The 19071-nt window shown below is 51.5% G+C and overlaps 2 protein-coding genes across 2 annotated transcripts; both read right to left on the bottom strand.

Annotated features, from left to right (window-relative positions):
- On the bottom strand, positions 1-10054 carry DRG2 (developmentally regulated GTP binding protein 2). Its single transcript, XM_082291964.1, has 13 exons — positions 9917-10054; positions 8492-8652; positions 7489-7578; positions 6351-6411; positions 5305-5395; positions 4856-4928; positions 4616-4706; positions 4341-4438; positions 3384-3460; positions 2775-2863; positions 1883-1941; positions 1408-1461; positions 1-1321 (listed from the first exon to the last, which is right to left on the bottom strand). Exons 1-13 carry the CDS (start codon positions 9978-9980, stop codon positions 1235-1237), a joined length of 1095 nt encoding a protein of 364 aa, XP_082148090.1. The 5' UTR covers positions 9981-10054; the 3' UTR covers positions 1-1234.
- Positions 10055-10908: 854 nt separating this feature from the next.
- On the bottom strand, positions 10909-18967 carry GID4 (GID complex subunit 4 homolog; the record flags this gene model as incomplete). The annotated part of the gene is made up of 6 exons (XM_082291968.1): positions 10909-13384; positions 14576-14706; positions 15702-15803; positions 16436-16543; positions 17325-17384; positions 18611-18967. The coding sequence occupies 6 exons, from the start codon at positions 18965-18967 to the stop codon at positions 13321-13323; spliced, it is 822 nt and encodes a 273-aa protein (XP_082148094.1). The 3' UTR covers positions 10909-13320.
- Positions 18968-19071: the final 104 nt, after the last annotated feature.

The following is a 19071-nucleotide window of genomic DNA, read 5'->3' as shown; positions in this document are numbered from 1 at the left end:
TTCACATGAAATAACAACTTTTTATTTTCTCAAATAAAATAATCCTTCCATTTCTGCTCGATCAGGTTGTGAGGGGTGGGGAGGAGCAGGGAGGAGGGGAGGAACCCTGCTCAGACAGGTGTCACACCTGTCCTCACAGTTCTGCATCCACATCAGACCGAACCCTTTTCCAATGAAAGAAAATAAAAGCTATTGGCAGCTCTTGATCCCAGAAGACAAGAGCTGTCCTCTATCAGGCACTCTGAATTGTTTAGCAATAGTATTCAATGGAAAAGCATGATTACAAAAATCCCAGATTTCTGATGAACAATATCCAGACAAGCAGTGTTTAACAGGGCTGGAGTAAAGCTCATGGCACAGGGTGGTACCTTGAGCTCCAAAGAGCTATGACTGGAATTTAGGGGCATGGTTGATGAGAATCCCAGGTTGGGGACTAAAGGGCAGGACAGCTCCTGCCCAAGAAAGGAGGAAGCTCCCAAGGCAGCTCCTCGATGAGCGATATGCCAGAAGTGAATCCTTACCCCAGACTATGGATCTTGGATCGTACCCCACCGCAGTCTGGCCAGGTTAATTAACAATTACCAGTTAAAATTCTCATCTCTCAGTACCAGTTGGACCAGGATGTCCTACAAACCCCACTGCAAGGCTAGGGAGAGGCACAGAGTGCCAGGTTTTAATGTTAATTGAGGTGGGACCACTAAAAATTGGGGTTGTCTCAGCTTCAGAGATGTGTCCAGCGAGCAGGGGAGCGAGAACTCTGATTCTGTTTCAGATCCATGCTTAAATTAAGTGAATGGATAAGCAGCAAAGCATCAGCAATGTTCTCTCAGCCCAAAGCAGAGGGACAGATTTGTTCACACAAAACCAATCACTTCCCACTGGGAATGCACATGGATCCATGTGCAAACCCTAGGAGGGGCAGGACACTGCTGGCTGTGGAACTGTGTCCTAGAAGAACTGGCTCCTTTTCAATTTTTAAGAAACATTACTTGGCCTGAAATGCTGTGAGATGGAAACCCATCTTCCCCATCCCCACCTGCAAGCACAGTAGCCTCATTTTCTGCCTTTCTCCAAGAGAAGGAGCTTCACAGAAGCTTTCCTGGCTCTGGAACACATCTCCCTTTTTCTTTTTCTTTATTTTTTTTTCTTTTTTTTTTTTTTTGGCGTATTTTGTTTCGTTTTTACGTGGTCAGTTCCAATTGCAGTGATTAAAGACAAGGCCAGGCACCAGCAGTTACTTCTTTACAATCTGAATGACATCTTCATGCTCCATCATATGGGTTAAGCCCACTCTTTGAGGGCTGTACTTTGTGCTTGTCCCCTTTGAAGCAAAAAATGGGGAGAAGGGTTAGAAGACCAGTCAGAGGCACCTGAAGACAAGGATTCCAGCATCTGTCTAGCACTTACCCACACCAAGGCATATTTGAACTGGCTGGCTAATGATCTGTGAATCCGATGGCACTGCAAGACAGACAGACAGAAGTTGAAGTATTTCAATGACACCACTTTGCAAACAATTTTTTCAATACCCAGGAATTAAAAGAAACTCAAATCTATGCCAGAAATCACAATAAAGACTTTAGGAGCCAGTTAACAGCACTTGAAACAATACAGAACAGACACAGGAACCACCAGCCCACATAAAGCCCCATTCCATTGCTTCCATGTGCTTTTTCACTGGGCTGCATTAAATAATTATTGTTTAAACCTTTTATAGCAGCTGTGAAAGAAACCTGAGGCAGATAAAATCAGTAAAGGCAACAAAAGGAGAAGCCCAACTAAACACTGACATGTCCTGAGCTTTATGAAGCACAAATCACAGCAGGTCCAAGAGGAATTGCCTTCTGCACACAGGGAAATGTAAAAGATGCAGAAAAATTACCACATGTTCCACAGAGGCCCCTTTCCGTAGAATAATGGCATCTGTAAAGTCTGGTCTCTCTGTGGAGAAGCAGAAGGGGGGGAAAAAGCATTGGATTTCTATCAAGTGTGTTCTAAAATGCTGACACCATCTCACATCACCTTGTGCTTACTACTCCCAAATTCCTCCTTCCTGCTCCCAGACAGAACAGGGATCCAGTACCTGAAAGCACCGAATCAGCTCTCCCCTACCCACAAGTGCAATTACCCACTCCACACAGTCAGCAGCTTCCTCACAACCCACCTGATCCAACTCCATCCCAAGCCTTTGACTTACGAGAAACAAAACCACCCAAGTCAAAACACACCTGCTCAAGGAAAACCAAAATCCCCAAGATTTCAGAGCTTAACAAGCTCAGAGAAAATTCCTTGATCTCCTCACATCCACCCAAGTTCCGTTGTTCACAACCAAACAGAGCAGGGTACAGATGTGCCTTCATCATTGGGAGAAGCTGCAAGTGGGTTATAAAGCAAAAGGAGGTTCAAAGGCACTTCCAAGGGCATGAGAATCACCAAATTTCTTGCAGCAGGAACAGGAAACTTCTTCTGGGTTGTGATGGGCTGAACAGTTCATCACAGTGTGCATAACAAGGAAAAAAGCTGTGAACTCACACACTTTACTCCCTTTTATCATGCAAAGGCTTATGAAAATTCAGATCTTGTAAAATACAAGAGGAAGGCCATAGTGGGATCCACACATGGTGGGATCAGGCAGAAGCAGGATGCATTTCCCAAGAGCTGAAAGATGATTTGGGAGGGTGTAATTCCAGCATTTCCAAGGCACCAGCCCTGCTGGCTGCCTGTCTGCAGCATTTGTGCCTTTCAAACCTTCTGCTCAGCTCGTGGTCACTTACGTCCCCGTTTCTTGGTGTAGATGCAGGTGAGTGCCAGGTACTCCCAGAGCTTTTCCAGCAAGTAGTCCAGGTTCAGCTTCATGCCACAGCTGCAAAACACCAGGAACAACTGTTTACTGCTGTTGTGATTTAGGGATCCAGAAGAACAAGGTAAGATGTCTTTCTTAAAGTGATGGAGAATGAAATTAAGGGAAAGTCTTTAATAAGGCAAGGAAAGAAAAAACACAAGGTGAAATGACCTTAAACTGAAGGAGGGCAGGGTTAAATTAGGTATTAGGAAGAAGTTCCTTACTATAAGGGTGAAGAAGCACTGGAACAGGTTGCACAGAGAGTCTCTGGCTGCTCCATCCCTGGAATTGTTCAAGGCCAGGTTGGATGGGGCCTGGAGCAACCTGATCTAGTGGAACGTGTCCCTGCATGGAGAAGCCAAGCTGCCTGCCTCTCCAGGGGAAGGAAATCTGGGAAAAGCTGCACAGCAGCTCTGCTTCCCACCCCACCAGCCCTGGGAGAAGTCCCTTCCTGGGAGAAGCTGGAGAAAGGTCTCAGAAAGCGGTGAAATGAACCCCACACCAGGCAGAGCAGCAGAAAAGGCAACGTGACAGCTCCTACCTGATAACAACACTGTGGGGCCTCCGAGCAAGACGATCCACCTCCTCCATGGATATCTGGTCAATCTTGTTATAAACCTAAATCAAAGGGAAAAAAAACACAGCCCTTAGAAAGGCAATTCAGCAAGATGTGGAAATAACAAGGCAGCTCCAGCACCTGAAACAGAAACACAGATCCTGTCAGAGGATAAGCCAAGACTCTCAGTAAAACAAACTATTAAAATTCAGAAGCCTGAATATAAATTTTGGCCTTTTGAAATTCTCCCTTTGGGATGACTTGGAACATGTTCTCCGGTGTCTTTGATTTCAAACAGATTTCAAACAGACCCAGTGGCTACAAACAGAGCCCTAAAGGGACCTCTGGCACACAAGGCACCAGATATGAAAAGCCAAGCATGGAGCTGGCAGCAGAGGAATCGGAGGCTCTGCATGTGGGAGCAAACCCCCGGCACCAGGATTGGAAGCTCTTCTGCTCCAGGGCAGCAACAGCCACAAGAGGGCCCAGGGAACACACACAGCACGGCTGCACATCCAAAGCCTATAAAAAACTCCCTGTAGAGCCGTTTTCCACCTCTTAAACCCCAAATCGTTACTGTTTTAGGAGCCAGGAACAAGGGCATGGAGTAATAGGACAAGGGGGAATGTCTTTAAATTGAAAGGGCAGGGTTAGATGGGATACTGGGAAAAAATTCTTCCCCGTGAGGGTGGGAAGGCCCTGGCACAGGTGCCCAGAGAAGCTGCGGCTGCCCCTTCCCTGGAAGTGCTCAAGGCCAGGTTGGATGGGGCTTGGAGCACCCTGGTCTTGTGGGAGGTGTCCTTGCCCACGGCAGGGGGGGGAATGAGATAAGCTTTAAGGTCCCTTCCCACCATTCCATGGTTCTGTGAAGTTCCAACTTTTCCTTTGGAACAGAAAAGAGATGCTGGATGTGACAGAAGCCAGGCTGCCCAGGATACTCACATAGAGGCACGGCATGTAGACCCTGTTTCCTACAATCACATCAATGAACTCATCAGGGGAACAATCCTCTCTGAACAGGACCTCGGCGTTGAAGATTTCTGAGGTGGACACTGTCAAGGCCCAAATCCAATCACACCACAGGGGCTGAGCTCCCTTGTGACAGCCTGCTGCCAACCAGCCAGCACCAAAGTGACACCAAGGCTGTCCCACAGCAGGAACCACTTGAACCATGAGCTGCTGATGGCTTCAGGGTCTCCTGTTTTAGGAAAGGATACTGTATTCGTGGAGGATGAGCTGAACCAGCTTCTCAGAGCACTGAGTCAATGTGACAGTGGAGTTGAAGGAGATGCCTCCACCCTTCTTGGGCTGCAAGAGGCAAAAAAAGCAGCGTAAGAATATTCTGCAAATTCACAGCCCACTCAGCCTGTCCAACACAAGGGGCAGCACAGAGTGAGCTCAGCTTTGAGCGGGCAGGCAGATACAAGCTGTGCCTGCAGGAGCTCAGGAAGCCTCACCTTGAAGTAGATATTGGGCTTGCTTTTGTTCAGACGGATTCCTACAGATTCCAGTTCTTTCTCCAGCAAGGCCCTGCAGGGACACTGCACATTAGCACCCATGAGGCTGAACGTGGCCCAGACCTTTCTTTTGCAACTCTTGTGTTGATACAGCCTTGCCGCAAGCTTTCATTACAACCTAAAACCCACCTAATGCAGGTCAGAGTCTGTGCTGGAAATCCAGGTTGACATTCCTGTCTCTGACAGCCATCCTGTAGGAATGACCCTTCAGCTGAGCACCCACACCAGTCAGTAGGATGCTTCTCATGGAGTCCAACCTCCATCTCCCACTCAACAGTTTAATTCCTCGTTCCCCAGGTGCTCCACAATTCCTCAGAGAGCTGGCATGTTTTCTGGGCATGTGGGAAGCCCTGAGCCCGGCCCACCCCCCATGCCCAGCACACACTCACCTCTGCACTTCGCCCTTGGTGGCATCCAGCATCATGATAACAACGTCTGCTGTCCTGGCCACAGCGATCACCTGCCGGCCTCTGCCCTTCCCTGGGGAGACAGGAGGTGGATGCACATCAGCAAGAGGAACCAGCTGAGTTCTGTCATAGATGGGGACTCCTGCCCTGTGCAGCAGCTTGAAAGCAAGGAGAAAGATCCTGCAGCACTGTTCTGGCTGCTGTTAGCTGCTGAGAGCCCTGGCAGCAGCTCCAGGCAGCACAGAGAGCTCACCAGAGGGGATCAGTGCCAGAAGGTGCCTTAGGAAACACAGGCACTGTTCTGGTGACCCAAGGGAATGGCTGGAGCTGTGCCAGGGAGGGTTAGGTTGGATATTAGGAAAAAGTTCTTCCCCCAGAGGGTGGTCAGGCACTGACCAGGCTCCCCAGGGAATGGTCACAGTCCCAAGGCTGCCAGAGCTCCAGGAGTGTTTGGAGAACACTAGGCACAGGGTGGGATTGTTGGGGTGTCTGTGCAGGGCCAGGGTTGGACTGGATGATCCCTGTGGGTCCCTTCCCAGATGTTCCATGACTCTTTGATTTCCTAAGCTATCTTCAGACACAAGCAGCCAGTGAGGACAATGACAACACAGAGAGACAAAGCCAACATCTCTTCCCAGAACCAGGAGTCATAGGAGGACTGGCAGGAGCTCAGGGAATTACTCAAACATGGTTAGTGTTTAGCTGTAATTCCCCCTCCGCCTCTCCAGCATCTTTCTATAGATTTCCTCAGCACCAGAAAACAGATGAGCCACTTAACACTCAGGCAAGGAGGTGAGAAGTGACTGGCTTGCTTTGGCTCCCACCTCCAGAAAACCATCTTTCTGCTACATATAGACCCTTACGTGGGCTCAGGGATAGGAATCGTGCCTCACGTAAGATCAAGGACTCAAAAATTTGGAAAGACAATGTAAGAACTCTTGGCCCAGGAAACCTGTAAATATCCGAGACACCCAGGGACGCTACTGAGGGCAAATCCCTCCTGTACATGAACACAGACATGAGCCAACCTTGAGCTGCTCCTTCGATGATTCCAGGCAGATCCAGCAGCTGAATATTGGCTCCTTTGTACTGAAAAGGAAATGGAAGGATGGAAAGTTGAAAGCTTTTTGCAGGGCACCTGAGCTACCTCAAAAGCTCCAAGCATATGCTGGGGGTCCAAATCCTGTGGAGAGTGGAACTGGGTGGAACTGGCAGGGCAGGGGAATTCTGCACAAAGCTCATGGCTCTGTCCTGAGGCAAATTCCAGAGCTAAGGGCTGTGTTCAGCAGCACATACAGCTGTACATTAGATCCTGACCCCCTTAAAGCATCCCATGACTGCAGCTGGACAAAGCACCAGGAAAACAGCACAGCAGTCACACATTCCCAAGGTGAGGAAATGGAAAGGAAAAACAAACCTTCGTTTCTTGGTCTAATGAGAAAACTCAGTAATGAACAAGTGCCACATCTCTTACTGTGATAGATCAAACTATTCAGCTGTGCTGCAGGTCCTAAAGTGCCAGGAAAAAAACCAGAAGACTCTTCATTCCTAGGATTTGCAAGGCATTGGCTCTCCAGCTGTTGTTGCAGCTCACAGCTGTGCTTGAGTACGTTACATTGAAGTCCTTTTCTCATCAATACAGTTATTTTCATTATTTAACTCCCCTTTCCATCCTGACCCAGATTTCCTCATTACTCTTGGACACTTTTCAGTTTGATGCCCTTTATCATTTGCTTTACTGATGGCTGCTGAGGCCACCACTAATAAAACCCCTCAAGGACAGGAGTAGCTGCATTTTGTTTTGAAAGTGATCACAGCACAGATTGCCTCTGTAAAGCTTCATTAAAAACAAATCTGTCAAGGTTTGCAGCCAGCTGGTCCCTGGCACTGACAATGGTTCTAAAAAATCCAGTTGAGAATTGTTGTATTGCTCTGGTCAGTCCAAGAGCAGCACAAAAACCCTGACCAGGCAGCCAATCCTGAACTGTTATGGAGCTCAGGGAGGTGCTACATCAGCACTCAAAAGTCTAAACCAAAATTCAGCTTTGGAGATGTTTGGATGTCTCTGCTCCTTAGTGGCAGCACAAGTGTGGCTGGTGCAAACACACATTTACACAGCTGCGTGTCCCACCACTTCCATGCCAAAGGGAGGAGAATCCTACGTACTTCTATGACTCCTGGGATACAGGTCAGCGTGGTGAACTCGTACGACGCGGCTTCGCTGGCGGTCGAGGTCATTAAACTCAAAAACGTGGACTGAAATGCAAGAGATCAACATCACTGGCCAGGAAAACAAAAGGACTCAGCAAAACGAGCAACACCAAAGTGCTCCTCAGGCTGTGGAAGTCGTGTTGTGGCTGTTCCAGGCACAGGGACTGAGGTGGTGACACTGTCATGGAACAGAGGTAAATCCTGCATGCCCCCCTTTCCTCAGCAGTGCTGTGGCTGGGCAAGAACAAGTTTCAGGCAAGAACAAGTTTCACAGGGCAGAGCACACAAAATGAAGAAGTGTTTCCTCATCTCCAACTTTCACCTAGATCACAGAATCATGGAATGGTTTGGGTTGGAAGGCACCTTAAAGCCCATTTCATTCCACCTCCTGCCATGTGCAGGGACACCTTCCACTATATCCCAGGTTGCTCCAAGCTTTGTCCATCCTGGCCTTGGACACTTCCAGGGATGAGGCAGCCACAGCTTCTCTGGGCAGCCTGTGCCAGGGCCTCCCCATCCTCACAGGGAAGAATTTCTTCCACATATCTCACCTAAATTTCCCCTCCTTCAGTGTGAACCCATTCCCCCTTTTCCTGCCACTACAGTCCCTGACAAAGAATCCCTTTCCAACTCCATCGTGGCCTCTTCAGATACTGGAAGGTGCTGTGAGGTCTCCACACAACCTTCTCTCCTCCAGCCCCAAATCTCCCAGCCTGTCTCCACAGGGGAGGTGCTCCAGTCCTTTCTTCAACCTTGTGGCCTCTTGCTCCAACAGTTCCATGTCCTTCTTATGCTGGAGACACCAGAACTGTGCACAGTACTCCAGGTGGGGTCTCACAAGGTGAGCTTTAAGGTGCCTCCCAACCCAAGCCATTGCACAGTTCTGTAATCCCAAATCTGCTCTGCAGCCATTGTGAACCACAGCCTGGAAGCACAGTGAACAGAGACACTCACTGACCTTCCCCACGGAAGGAAATCCAATCAGTGCCACCCGGGCATCTCCTGATTTCATCACATCGAAGCCCTCGCCCTTTGCAGCCGGGGATTTGGAGGGTTCCAGCAGCTGAGCTCTGTATTTTGCAAGCTTTGCCTTCAGCAGGCCCAGGTGGTACTCGGTGGCTGCAATGACACAAACCCAACAGCTGGTTGGCAGAAAGTTGCTGGCAATTCACTTCTGGAAACGAGAACCTTCCTAAAAGGAAACACTTATGGATCCTGGTCAGCATCTTAACCACCGCCAGGCACAGAGCTGCCCCCAGCTGCTCCATCACCTGGGCATTGAGAGCAAACCTTCCAGGGGCCTGCACAAAGTCAGAGTTGAGGAAAACAGCCAAAAAATTCCCGAGTTAAAAGAGCAAGGCAGAGGGAGAGCAGGTGAAGGAATGAAGGTCTGAAGGGACCCAGTTCAGGAGAGAGAGATCACAGAGGGAGCAGCCCCTCCTCACACCCGGTCACATTCAGCACCCCAAAACCAGCAGCTTATTTTCCCCTGCTCCTTTCAACTTTTAAAGACATGTTTAACTCAGAGCTCACTTGTGTGGAAGTACTTTACTGCCTTATTCTTAGCAAAACACTTGAATCTACACCTGAACCAGAAAAAAAGGAAGGTGGGTGTCTCACTTTGTAACAGGTAAGGGCATGAAACCAGGACCTTACAGGTTTTACTAATGTTTATTTCTGTTATTTACCACAGCCTACAGCCCGCAGCAGCAGCTCTGGCAGAGCCCCTGGGGAGCCCCCGGACCACTCAAACACCACCTCAAGGACCCCCCCCACAGGTCCCTGAGCCCCCTGTGCCAGCCCCTCCCAGCTCCGGGGGGAAGCAGGGCCTGCAGCACAGGGCAGGAAAGAGGGCAGCCCCCGCCCTCCCCAGGGCCCCTCACACACACGCCCACCCCAGACCCAGAGCTCACCTTGCTCCCCGACCTGCCCCAGCACCCCCGATCCAGCGCCCTGTGTCCCCAAACACCCCACAGCTTCACAAACCACCTCCCTCCTGCCTCCCCCATAGCCCTGACCGGCACGTCTTTCCATGGACCCTCTCCCAGACCCCCACAACCCCGAGCCCCCACAGCCCCCAGACCCTCTCCCAGCCCCCCATAACTCGCAGCCCACCTGACCCCCAGACTCCCCATAGTTCCCCATCACCACTTCCCCCGGACACCCTCCCAGCCCCCCACAATCCACAGTCCAGCCATAACCCCCAGTCCCCTCTTCCCTCGGACCCCTCCCAGCTCTCCCATAACTCACAGACCATCTGTGCCTCCCACAGCCCCATACACCCCCAGCCCCCCCTTAACCCCCAGCCCACCTGCCCGCCCTCTTCCAGGACCCTGCCCGCCCGTTGGCCCCGGGTCCCTCAGCCCCCGGCCGCCCTCCGCACCTTTGTTCTTCTGCGTGCGGGCGATCTCCTTCTCGATCTCCGAGATCTTCTCCAGGATGCCCATGGCGGGCCCCGCTCAGCGCCCGCCGGAAGCGCCGCCGGCCCGGCCGTCCGTCCCCGTCACACGTCCGGGCCGCGCCGCACTGCGCACTCCGGCCGCGCCCCGAGCCCCGCGCCCCGGGTTCCGCCCGCCGCCACGGCGGGGGCAGCGGGAGGGTCCCCAGGGAGGTGACCCCGGGTGGGTGCGAGAGCTGCGGGGGCGGGAGGCTACGGAGGGGGATGCTCAAAGGGAAAGGTCTCAGAAAGCGGGGGGGGTGTTAAGGGAAGCCCCCCACCGGGACTGCCTCCTCCTGCTCCTCTAATTAAGGCTGGATCCTGAAAGGACCGCGGAGCCGGGTACGGGTCGGGCTCTTCTGCGACATGACAAGAGGAAACAGCCCCAGGGAGGCCAGGGGAGGTTCAGGTTGGGTATCGGGAGGAATTTCTTCCCGGAAAGGGTGATTAGATGTTGGAACAGGTTGTCCAGAGAGGTTGGGGGAATCCCCATCCCTGGAGGTGTTCAGGGAAAGACTGGATGTGGCACTCAGTGCCACCAAGTGATAAGGTGGGGATCGGTCACAGGTGGGACTCGATGATCTCAGCGGTCTTTTCCAACTTTAATGATTCCGAGAGTCTGTGAATTAAGGCCATCAGAAGCTGATGGGATTCCTGGAGAAGCCCTCAAGGAAGGAGATGAAGCACAGCAATCCCCTGGAACCGGGAAGTGGACAAACACACACGGACACAGACCCCTTCAATACAGTTCATGTTTAATTTGGACGTTGATTGCTCCACAAAACACCTCCTCGGCCCCCACTCCATCTGCTCCCACACGGACACCCTCTGCTCCCACAGGGACACCCTGCTGCAGCCAGCGCGGTTCAAGAGACACCACAACCCCTCCCAAGTCCAAACACCCCATTTATCACCTCTGTCCCCCAAATCCTCCCCTGGGCCATTCTCTCACCACACGACGACGTACAGAACATCTCCCCTCAACCCAAGTCAAAGAAAAGGAAAAACCAAAGCAAAGGCTTTTGAGGAGGGAAAATCCACACAACAACAGCCCCTGCAAAACCCCTGGCTCCACGACCTGCCCTCCACTACCTGCTCTGCACCTGCCACACATCACATCCAGACAGCTCTGGATCTAAGCTGAAATTCCCTTCAGAATGGTGGGAAGAAGACAGGCAGAGCAGGATACTCTTTCCACACCCCTCTCACAACGTATCAAGTCTTAAAAAAAAAAAAACTTCATCGGTTTGGGGATTGTTACACGTGTTAAATACCCCCAGGACCATCCTAACTCAGCTTCTGCCAACGAACAGGGTTAATTCAACTAAACCATGTCAGAAATGCAACTGTCCCACTGGCACTGACAGCCCTGGGGAGCACAGGAACACCGGTGTGACCACCAGTATTGCACAGACAGCTCCGGAGGGCTGGGAAGAGCCATTGGAGCTGGGTCCCTGCACTCACACAGCACCTGGGAAGGAGGTTTCACCCCCCCCACACTTGGTCACAGTGGAGCAGCACCACTGGTTTTCACCTCTAAAACCAGGACATCTCCAAGCACCATCTGTGAGGAAACCCCTCTCCTCAAAAGGGGCTGAGTTTCTCCAAGAGGAGCAAAATAAAACGGGAACACACTTCCCAACTGCTCTGCTTGCAGCCCCAAATCACCTCTGTGCTGTCCCCACACATCCTCCAGCAACAGCCAAGGCACCAGCACACACTCCCTGGGAAAGGCCAGGTCTCTCCCTTCTCCCCCAGGCATCTCTCTCCATGTGTGCCGGGGAGAAGGATTGATCCACGGAGAACAGCACGCGCCAGGCGGGCGAATTCCGCATCATCTCCTGAGACCAGCCCGGCTGCTCCTCCAAGTGCTCAAGATCCCAACTTGGAGTAGAGGAAAGGGGCTCTCCAAGCCCTGGATCCTTCCTCCTTAAGGCTTAAACAAGCAATAACTGCTGCCAAAAAGGAAGTTAGTTGAAAAGAAGCAAAACCCAAAGCACCTCGCGCCGGCACATGGAGGCTTCAATCCCCTCTCCTAGGTGGAAAATCCATCCTCAGCACCACCCATGCCACGCATCTGCTTGGAGGAAAATGGGCTTTAAAACAGCCAGAAAAAGGCAAACTAAACTCTCACAAAGCCCCACAGGTGGGGCTGACAAGGTAAAAACACAACTGAGGCCAAGTTTTAAAGTGTCTTTTAAAAAACCACCCCACACGCATACACACACACACACACTTTGGCACAGGAGCCTTAAGTTATGTCACTTGGAACATTCAGAGTCAGAGGGAGCTACTGGGAAGGGGGTTTTTTTAGCTTTTTTCTTGTTTTTCCTTGTAAAATGGTGTCAAGCAGTGGTGGTGAAGCATGAAGGGGGAGCACAAACACTGAGCAGTCCCAGGGCGACGCTGCTCAGCGCTTGCGCTCCTGTTACTTTCCCAAAGCTTAGCTGGATACATACACGGATATAAAAACACAGACATTCCTGGTTTTCAATGTGAAAACGGTAAAATGGAATCGAGTACTTGTGCATTTGCCATAAGGTCCTTGGAAAAGGAACCATAAAAATAGATACTTTTTTTTTAATAAAAGTCTTTTTTTTTTGGTCTTTTTTTTTTTTTTTTGACTTTTTTTTTTTTACCCTTAACTTAAGTAAAGAGCAAATATACACCTACAAGCAGAGTTCAGATCCACTTTACTGAGAGCCTGGAAGTCCGTACACCAAATTAATTCCCAATGGCATATCCAGACACAGGAACAGCTCCCCAGCTCCAAAGGGCTGGCGTTCCTGAAAGATCCGCAGCTCCAGCTAACCTCGTTAGCCAGCAAAGCCTCATTCCAGCCTTACCTCAGCCAACACTCCCCAACAGACTCCACAGCTGAGCCTCACACCCAGGACCTGGCTCTGGGAGCATCAGAGCTGGAAATCTGGGAAAGAAACCTGAATCCTGGTGATTTCAACCCACATCAGGATATAACAAGGAAAAGACAAGCCCTGAGCTTACATTTCCTTATTACTCAGAGGCCAGCACTGATTCCAGCTACTGAGAAACAGCTTCCAGAGGAGAGCCGGGAGGAACTTCAGTGACAGAGAAACGAGCTGTGCAACAAGAAAGTGCATTAAAGTAGCTTAAAACCAGAGTAAAGATCAAATGGCCACTCGACAGGAGGGAGAATCAAGCTCCAGCAGCTCCTCGGGCTGGCTGAATTAACATCCAGGCTCTCTCTCTCTCGAGTCCAAGGGGCAGGAGAGAAGCGTGCATTCCCGTGCTCCCACAGGGACACAATTCTCCTGGCAGGCCATGCTCTCCTGCCCGGTTTGCTTCTGGGCGGTATCAGATCTGGACAGCTGTCATCGGAATTCGTAGATAGGAGCACTGTGCTCGGGAACGTGCGTTAAATTCAATGACTGATACCTGGCAGAGAAGGAAGAGAGGGAGGAGAGGATTACATGGAGCTCCTGCTTGGCAGCCACCAAGCAGACACTGTGCTGGCTGCTCCTCTCTCCCCTTTACAGTCCCAGAGTGTTCAGGTATCCAACACCCACTTCCCACAGTGCCAAAATCCTGACAGGACTCAGCATTGCCCCTCATCGCTCTACAACTTCCTGACAGGAGGGTGGAGCCACGTGCGGTGGGGGTCGGGCTCTTTCCACACACAACTTATAACAGGACAAGGGGTAACAGCCTCAAGTTGAGCCAGGACAGGTTCGGGTTGGATATGACGAAAAAATTCCTCAGTGAAAGAGCGGTTGAGCCCTGGAATGGCCTGCCCAGGGAAGTGGTGGAGTTGCCATCCCTCAAAGTGTTCAGAAAACAAGCAGACGTGACACTTAGGGTTTAGTGGGAAAGGTGGTATTCGGTCAAAGGTTGGACTTGATGATTTTGGAGGTTTTTTCCAACCTTAATGACCCTGTTAATTCCCACTCCAGTGCCTTTGAGCCACCTGCAGAGAGGTAGTGCTCCAGGTGGGCTGACTGTGGTGGTTTTTTGGACTCTCTTTGAAGTTCAACAACTTTCAAGTTCAAACAGTGTTTGGTACAAGTGCAAATTACACCTGAGTCTTTCAAAGCTCAGCTTGAGGGGATGCGTCTGAAAGCCTCCCCGTTCCTTCCCTCCCCCTGAGACCTTCCAGCCATCCACCTGCTGCTCATGACAGTGATTCATGGGAAAAGAACTCTGCACAGCTACTTGTCTACAACAAAAAACCCACCAATTAGCTTTGACTGTTCTCTTGTCTTAACAGCAACACCCCAAGGACCTCAGAATACAAAGCACTGGCCTGATAAGATTTCTGTTTGAAGGGAGCAACAGCCAAGCTGTTACTCAGGAGAGAGAACTGAGCTCCCTCACAGCACTTCTCCGGACCTTGTATCATCTTCCCTCCTCCACCCTGCCAGCCCAAATTTCCTCCCCCTTTCCATAAGGGCAGCACTTTATACCACATCAATGGACTGCACCAGCCTGCTCAGGTCCACACCCCTCCATTCTGCCCCAAGGTCCAACCACCACCCTGAACCTCCTGCCTGGACACTCCTGAGGTTGTGGACATGCAGGAGAGGAGTCACAGCTTAGTTTAAGTCTCCAGGAGGCAGGAAGCTTCCTTACCATTCTGAACTCCTATGGTAGTAATAGCCCTCTATAGATGCTGCTGACTTCTGGAAGCAGATGTAATAGAAACCAGCAAAGGAAGCACCACTGATGTCCTTGATGGTGTGATCTGGGACTAGGAACTGCTCCTGCACGCAAAACACAGGGTGCATTTTAAAATGTTGGTCAAATACAGCCCCACCCCAATTTGCCCTCCCAAACCAAATACTGGCACCCACTAACACGAAGGCATTCCTGGCTGAGCACTCCCTGCACTCTCAGCAGCCCAGCACAGAGACCAGAGCATCCCTTCACCACCTGCACTGCAGGCACCTCACAGGGAAGCAGGTAACTGAGAACAGAACCAGTTCTGAGAGTGCAGGAGATCAGTTTCAGTTCAACTCCTGCAAACCAGAAGCCCATTGCAAAACTGAAAGTCAGAGCCTGAGAAAGAAGAGAAGGCTCCAGGGAGTTCTTAGTGCAGGTTTTCAACACTTATGGGAGTTTATGAGAAAGCTGGAGAGGGACCTTGCACAAGAGCATGGAGTGACAGGAAGAGGTGGAATGCCTACCCACTGCCAGAGGGTTAGATGGGATATTGGGTGGAAATTCTTCCCTGTGAGAGTGGTGAGACCCCAGAACAGATTGCCCAGAGGAGCTGTGACAGCCCCATCCCTGAAAGTGTCCCAGGCCAGGTTGGATGGGGCTAGGAGCAACCTGGGATAGTGGAAGTTGTCTCTGCCCACTGCAGGGGGTGGGACTGGATGAGTTTTAAGGTCCCTTCTAACCCCAACCAGTCTATGGTGACTCTATGATGATCCCAGCTGAAGAAGAGGTGCAGACTGGCCAGTCTGCATCAAACACAGGGCCCACACAGGGACTGAAGACATCAATTCTCTCATCCTCCAGAGAATCACCAAGCCAGATTTTCCTGTTGTGTTTTTAGCCATGACTGCAGCCCTTAAGGACACAATTAGCTGGCTAGACACGAGTCACACTGGAACTTGCAAGTACAGTGGGTTCTGGGGTTGGCAGGGAGAGATCTTTCATCAAACCGTCACGGCTGGAAAAGTTCTCAGACACCTCAAGTCTCTATCAGTGCCTTGCATGCAGCTCATCAGAGAAGGAGACAGGCAGGGTTTACCTTCCATCTCATGAAGACATAGTCCCCATTTTTTAGATCTTCATAATCAAAGTCATCAGAGTTAAATGTTTTTGCATACTGGTAAAAAGCCTGGAACTTTCCCTGAAACAAAAAAAGAAAAGTGAAAAAAAAAAAGATGCTTATTCCAGGAATAGAACTTCTAGTACCAGCTGCTATTTAGGAGGCAAATCTACTGACACTCACAGCAATAGCCAGCCTTGCTGGAGAAGCTCCTGCACTTCCAGAGGAAGATATTTTGACAGAAATATAATAAACATCAAAGCTTGGCAAACAACAGCCAAACTCCCTCAAGGTGGGGAGGTGATCAGGTGGCTGCTGTGGCCCCAAAACACAGCAGCAGGTACACCCTGCCCCGAGCAGGAACACAGGTACCAACTGCCCTACTGTGCTAGTGGAATCCCTCTCCCCTTCTCCATTTTGCAATAAGGCTCCAAAAACAAGGAGTGTGCTCTCTTAGGGGGTCAAGAAATGGGGATTGCTCCTGCTCCCTTTCAACCCTGGGCCAACAAGTGGAAAACAAGACATCCCCTCCCTCATTACAGATCACAGCTTGATGAAGAGACTTCTATTTGCAAAGATCCCAGTAGGAGGAGAGAAACAGCCATAAAGGACAGGTCTCTGGGCCTTTCTGCCAGCTCTTTGCATGGGCACACGCTGCACCCCTCCTCCAAACCAGCAGCTCAGACTCACCCTCTGCCCCCAGATTTATTTACCCAGTGTTTACGATCCACGTCTTCGTCAGCGTCCCACTTGCGCGTTAGGAACGGGTGCTTCTTACTGATTATCTCGCCTTCGAAGAACGTGGTGAGGGTTGGGTACTCCTGGCAGAGGACAGACAAAGGTGAAGTCACAATTGTCACCTACAGACACAAACCCAAGAGGAGACAAAGCTCCACACATTCAGCAAAAAGCATCTCCAAGGGAGAGCTCCGAGCAATCTGAGGCTGCTGCTTCTGTCCCTCATCCTGCCCCAGACCACTCCAAGGCTGACTCTTCCACACCCGCAGCCTCCACGCTTTTATTCCAGCCTTTCTCTGCCTCTCTCCTCACTTCAAGAAGCCAGAAGCCATGCCAGAGCTGGGCTTTGGGGAAGGGTTTGGAATACAGGTCTGATAAGGAGCAGCTGAGGGGCTCAGTCTGGGGAAAACAACCCTCACTCTTCAAACTCCCTGACAGGAGGGTGCAGCCAGGTGTGGGTCAGGTTCTGCTCCTAGGGAAAAAGAGACAGGACAAGAAGAAATGCCCTCAAATTGCACCAAGGGACGTTTACATTGGATATTAGGAACAATTTCACCACTGAAAGAGTGGTTAAACATTGGAACAGGTTGCCCAGGGAAGTGGTGGACCTGGCTGTGTCCTGGGTCAACAGTGGGACTCAGTGATCATAGAGGGCTTTTCCAACCTTAAACGATTCCATGAAGCTCCCAGCTGGGTGATCACCTGTGACATTTACAGCCAGCAGATACCCTGTGATCAAATCTACAACATGCTCAATCCCTCCAGTTCCTATTTCTGGCAGCAGCTTCTCCCAACCCCCCCCCAGGAAAAAAAAGAAAGCCTTTACACAGCCCCTCTTTGTGTTGTTTTGCAGTTAACACTCACCTCTGTAAGGCCTTTAATCTTCAAGTATCCACAGAGATAGGAGTTTTCCATATCCACATGCTAGAAAAGAGTGCAAAGTCCAACCATAAAAATAGGCATGAAGGTGCATGCTTGATCCAAAGCAGTTTCTAACCCTTCCAAGGATAATTTCAGCTCCAGCTGGTACAGACTGTCCAGCTCACTGCCCAATATTCACACTGCCAGCCCTTCTCCATCCTGGGAACCACCTGGAAAGATAATTTACAGGTGCCCAGCTCACCTCTGGCAGCCTCCACATCCCAGGCCTGCTCTCAAGGCAGCACCGTCTGCCCAGAACTCTCCAGCAGGAAGCAAATCCCCTTTCCAGCTGGAAGGGATCTGACCCACAGCATTCTCCAAGTAAAAGCATCCCTGGAAGAATCACCTACATCCCCAGTATTTTGCAGGAGGCCTTTCTCCTCAATTTAAAGCTTTTATGCCACCTGTATTTTGAGTTATCAGGCTGCATCTCTCTGCTCCTGCTGTGCAGAAACTAGGCAAGGATTTGCCTGCTCCTTTAAAGCCAGGGATTTTCCAAGCTTTTCCCTGACATCTCCAGATCCGCTTTCAAAACACACAACGAGTTATTCAGGGAAGTGCAAGCCTCCACTGTGAGAAGATGGATCTTCTCCACCTGTGATCAAAGGACGGCAACGTTTCCCTGTGCTCAGCACACGGAGAGCAGGCAGCCCCCTCTCCTCAGCTGACACACGCAAAACAGCCACGTTTCTGGCACAAAAGCAGCGTTTTTAAGCACAAAAGCAGCGCTTTTAGCACAGAAGCACAGCCAACCCCTGCGAGGTGGCAGCGTGCAGTGGAGCTGAGCAGCCATGGGATGTCCCCACCACAACAAATCCCATCAGGAACATGGAGAACGGACATAAAAATACCCTGCCGGGTTGGAATAATCACAGAATCACTGAGGTTGGAAAAGATCTATGAGATCATCCAGCCCATCCTGTGACTGATTCACCACATTGTCAACCAGACCACAGCACTGAGTGCCACGTCCAGTCTTTCCTTAAACACCTCCAGGGATGGTGACTCCACCACTTCCCTGGACAGCCCTTTCCAATGTTTAATGACCTTTTTCTGTGAAGAAATTCCTCGTAATATCGAGGGATACGGTGATGAGGGTGCTGTCGCAAGGGGCCGGCGGGGCGGGAACGGCCACCGCGGCCTGAGGCGAGCGGGTCCCCCGCTCGCCTCAGGCCGCGGCGGACGTTCCCGCCCCGCCAGGGCTCGGCTCGCCCCGCCGCCCCCCTCACCTGCATGACGACCTCCACCTCGTAGGCGTTGCCTTTGCTGCGCTGCTGCCCGCGGAACTTAGCCCCGCTGTACAGCAGCGAAGTGGCCACTCCGGGCTGCGCCGTGTTGATGGGGGGCGGCGGCACCAGGCTGCTGGCGGCCGCTCCGGTGGCAGGGGAGGAGGCTGAACCCCCCGCCCCTCCAGCGCGGCGCCTCTCGCTCCGAACCGGCATCTCGGGGGGGTCCCCGGGCGCCAGCGTGGCCGGGGCCGGGGCGCGGCCGGAGGACGACGCCGCCCGCTCCGCTCCGCTCCGCTCCCTCACGCCGAGGCCGCCGCTAGGTCGGGGCCTCCCGGCAGCGCCTCCGCGCGCTCCCATTGGCCCCCGCGCGCGCGCCGTGGGGGCGTACCCTGAGTCTGATTGGCTGCTGGCGCGGCGCCGGGAGTTGATTGGTTGCGTTGCCGCAAATGTATGTTTTTTTG

This window comes from Coloeus monedula, assembly GCF_965178545.1.
Source record: "Coloeus monedula genome assembly, chromosome: 16".
Taxonomy (NCBI): Eukaryota; Metazoa; Chordata; class Aves; order Passeriformes; family Corvidae; genus Coloeus; species Coloeus monedula.
The sequence above is the reverse complement of the archived record's forward strand: the minus strand, read 5'-3'. Positions and strand labels throughout refer to the sequence as shown.

What these genes read in the sequence shown, in the direction of transcription:
- DRG2 (XM_082291964.1), bottom strand. Translation starts at nt 9,980, where the DNA reads ATGGGCATCCTGGAGAAGATCTCGGAGATCGAGAAGGAGATCGCCCGC. An exon ending in GTATCCCAGGAGTCATAGAA is followed by an intron (nt 6,412 to 7,488) that starts GTACGTAGGATT and finishes TTTCCTTTTCAG; the next exon opens with TACAAAGGAGCCAATATTCA. An exon ending in TCAAATATGCCTTGGTGTGG is followed by an intron (nt 1,322 to 1,407) that starts GTAAGTGCTAGA and finishes TTTGCTTCAAAG; the next exon opens with GGGACAAGCACAAAGTACAG.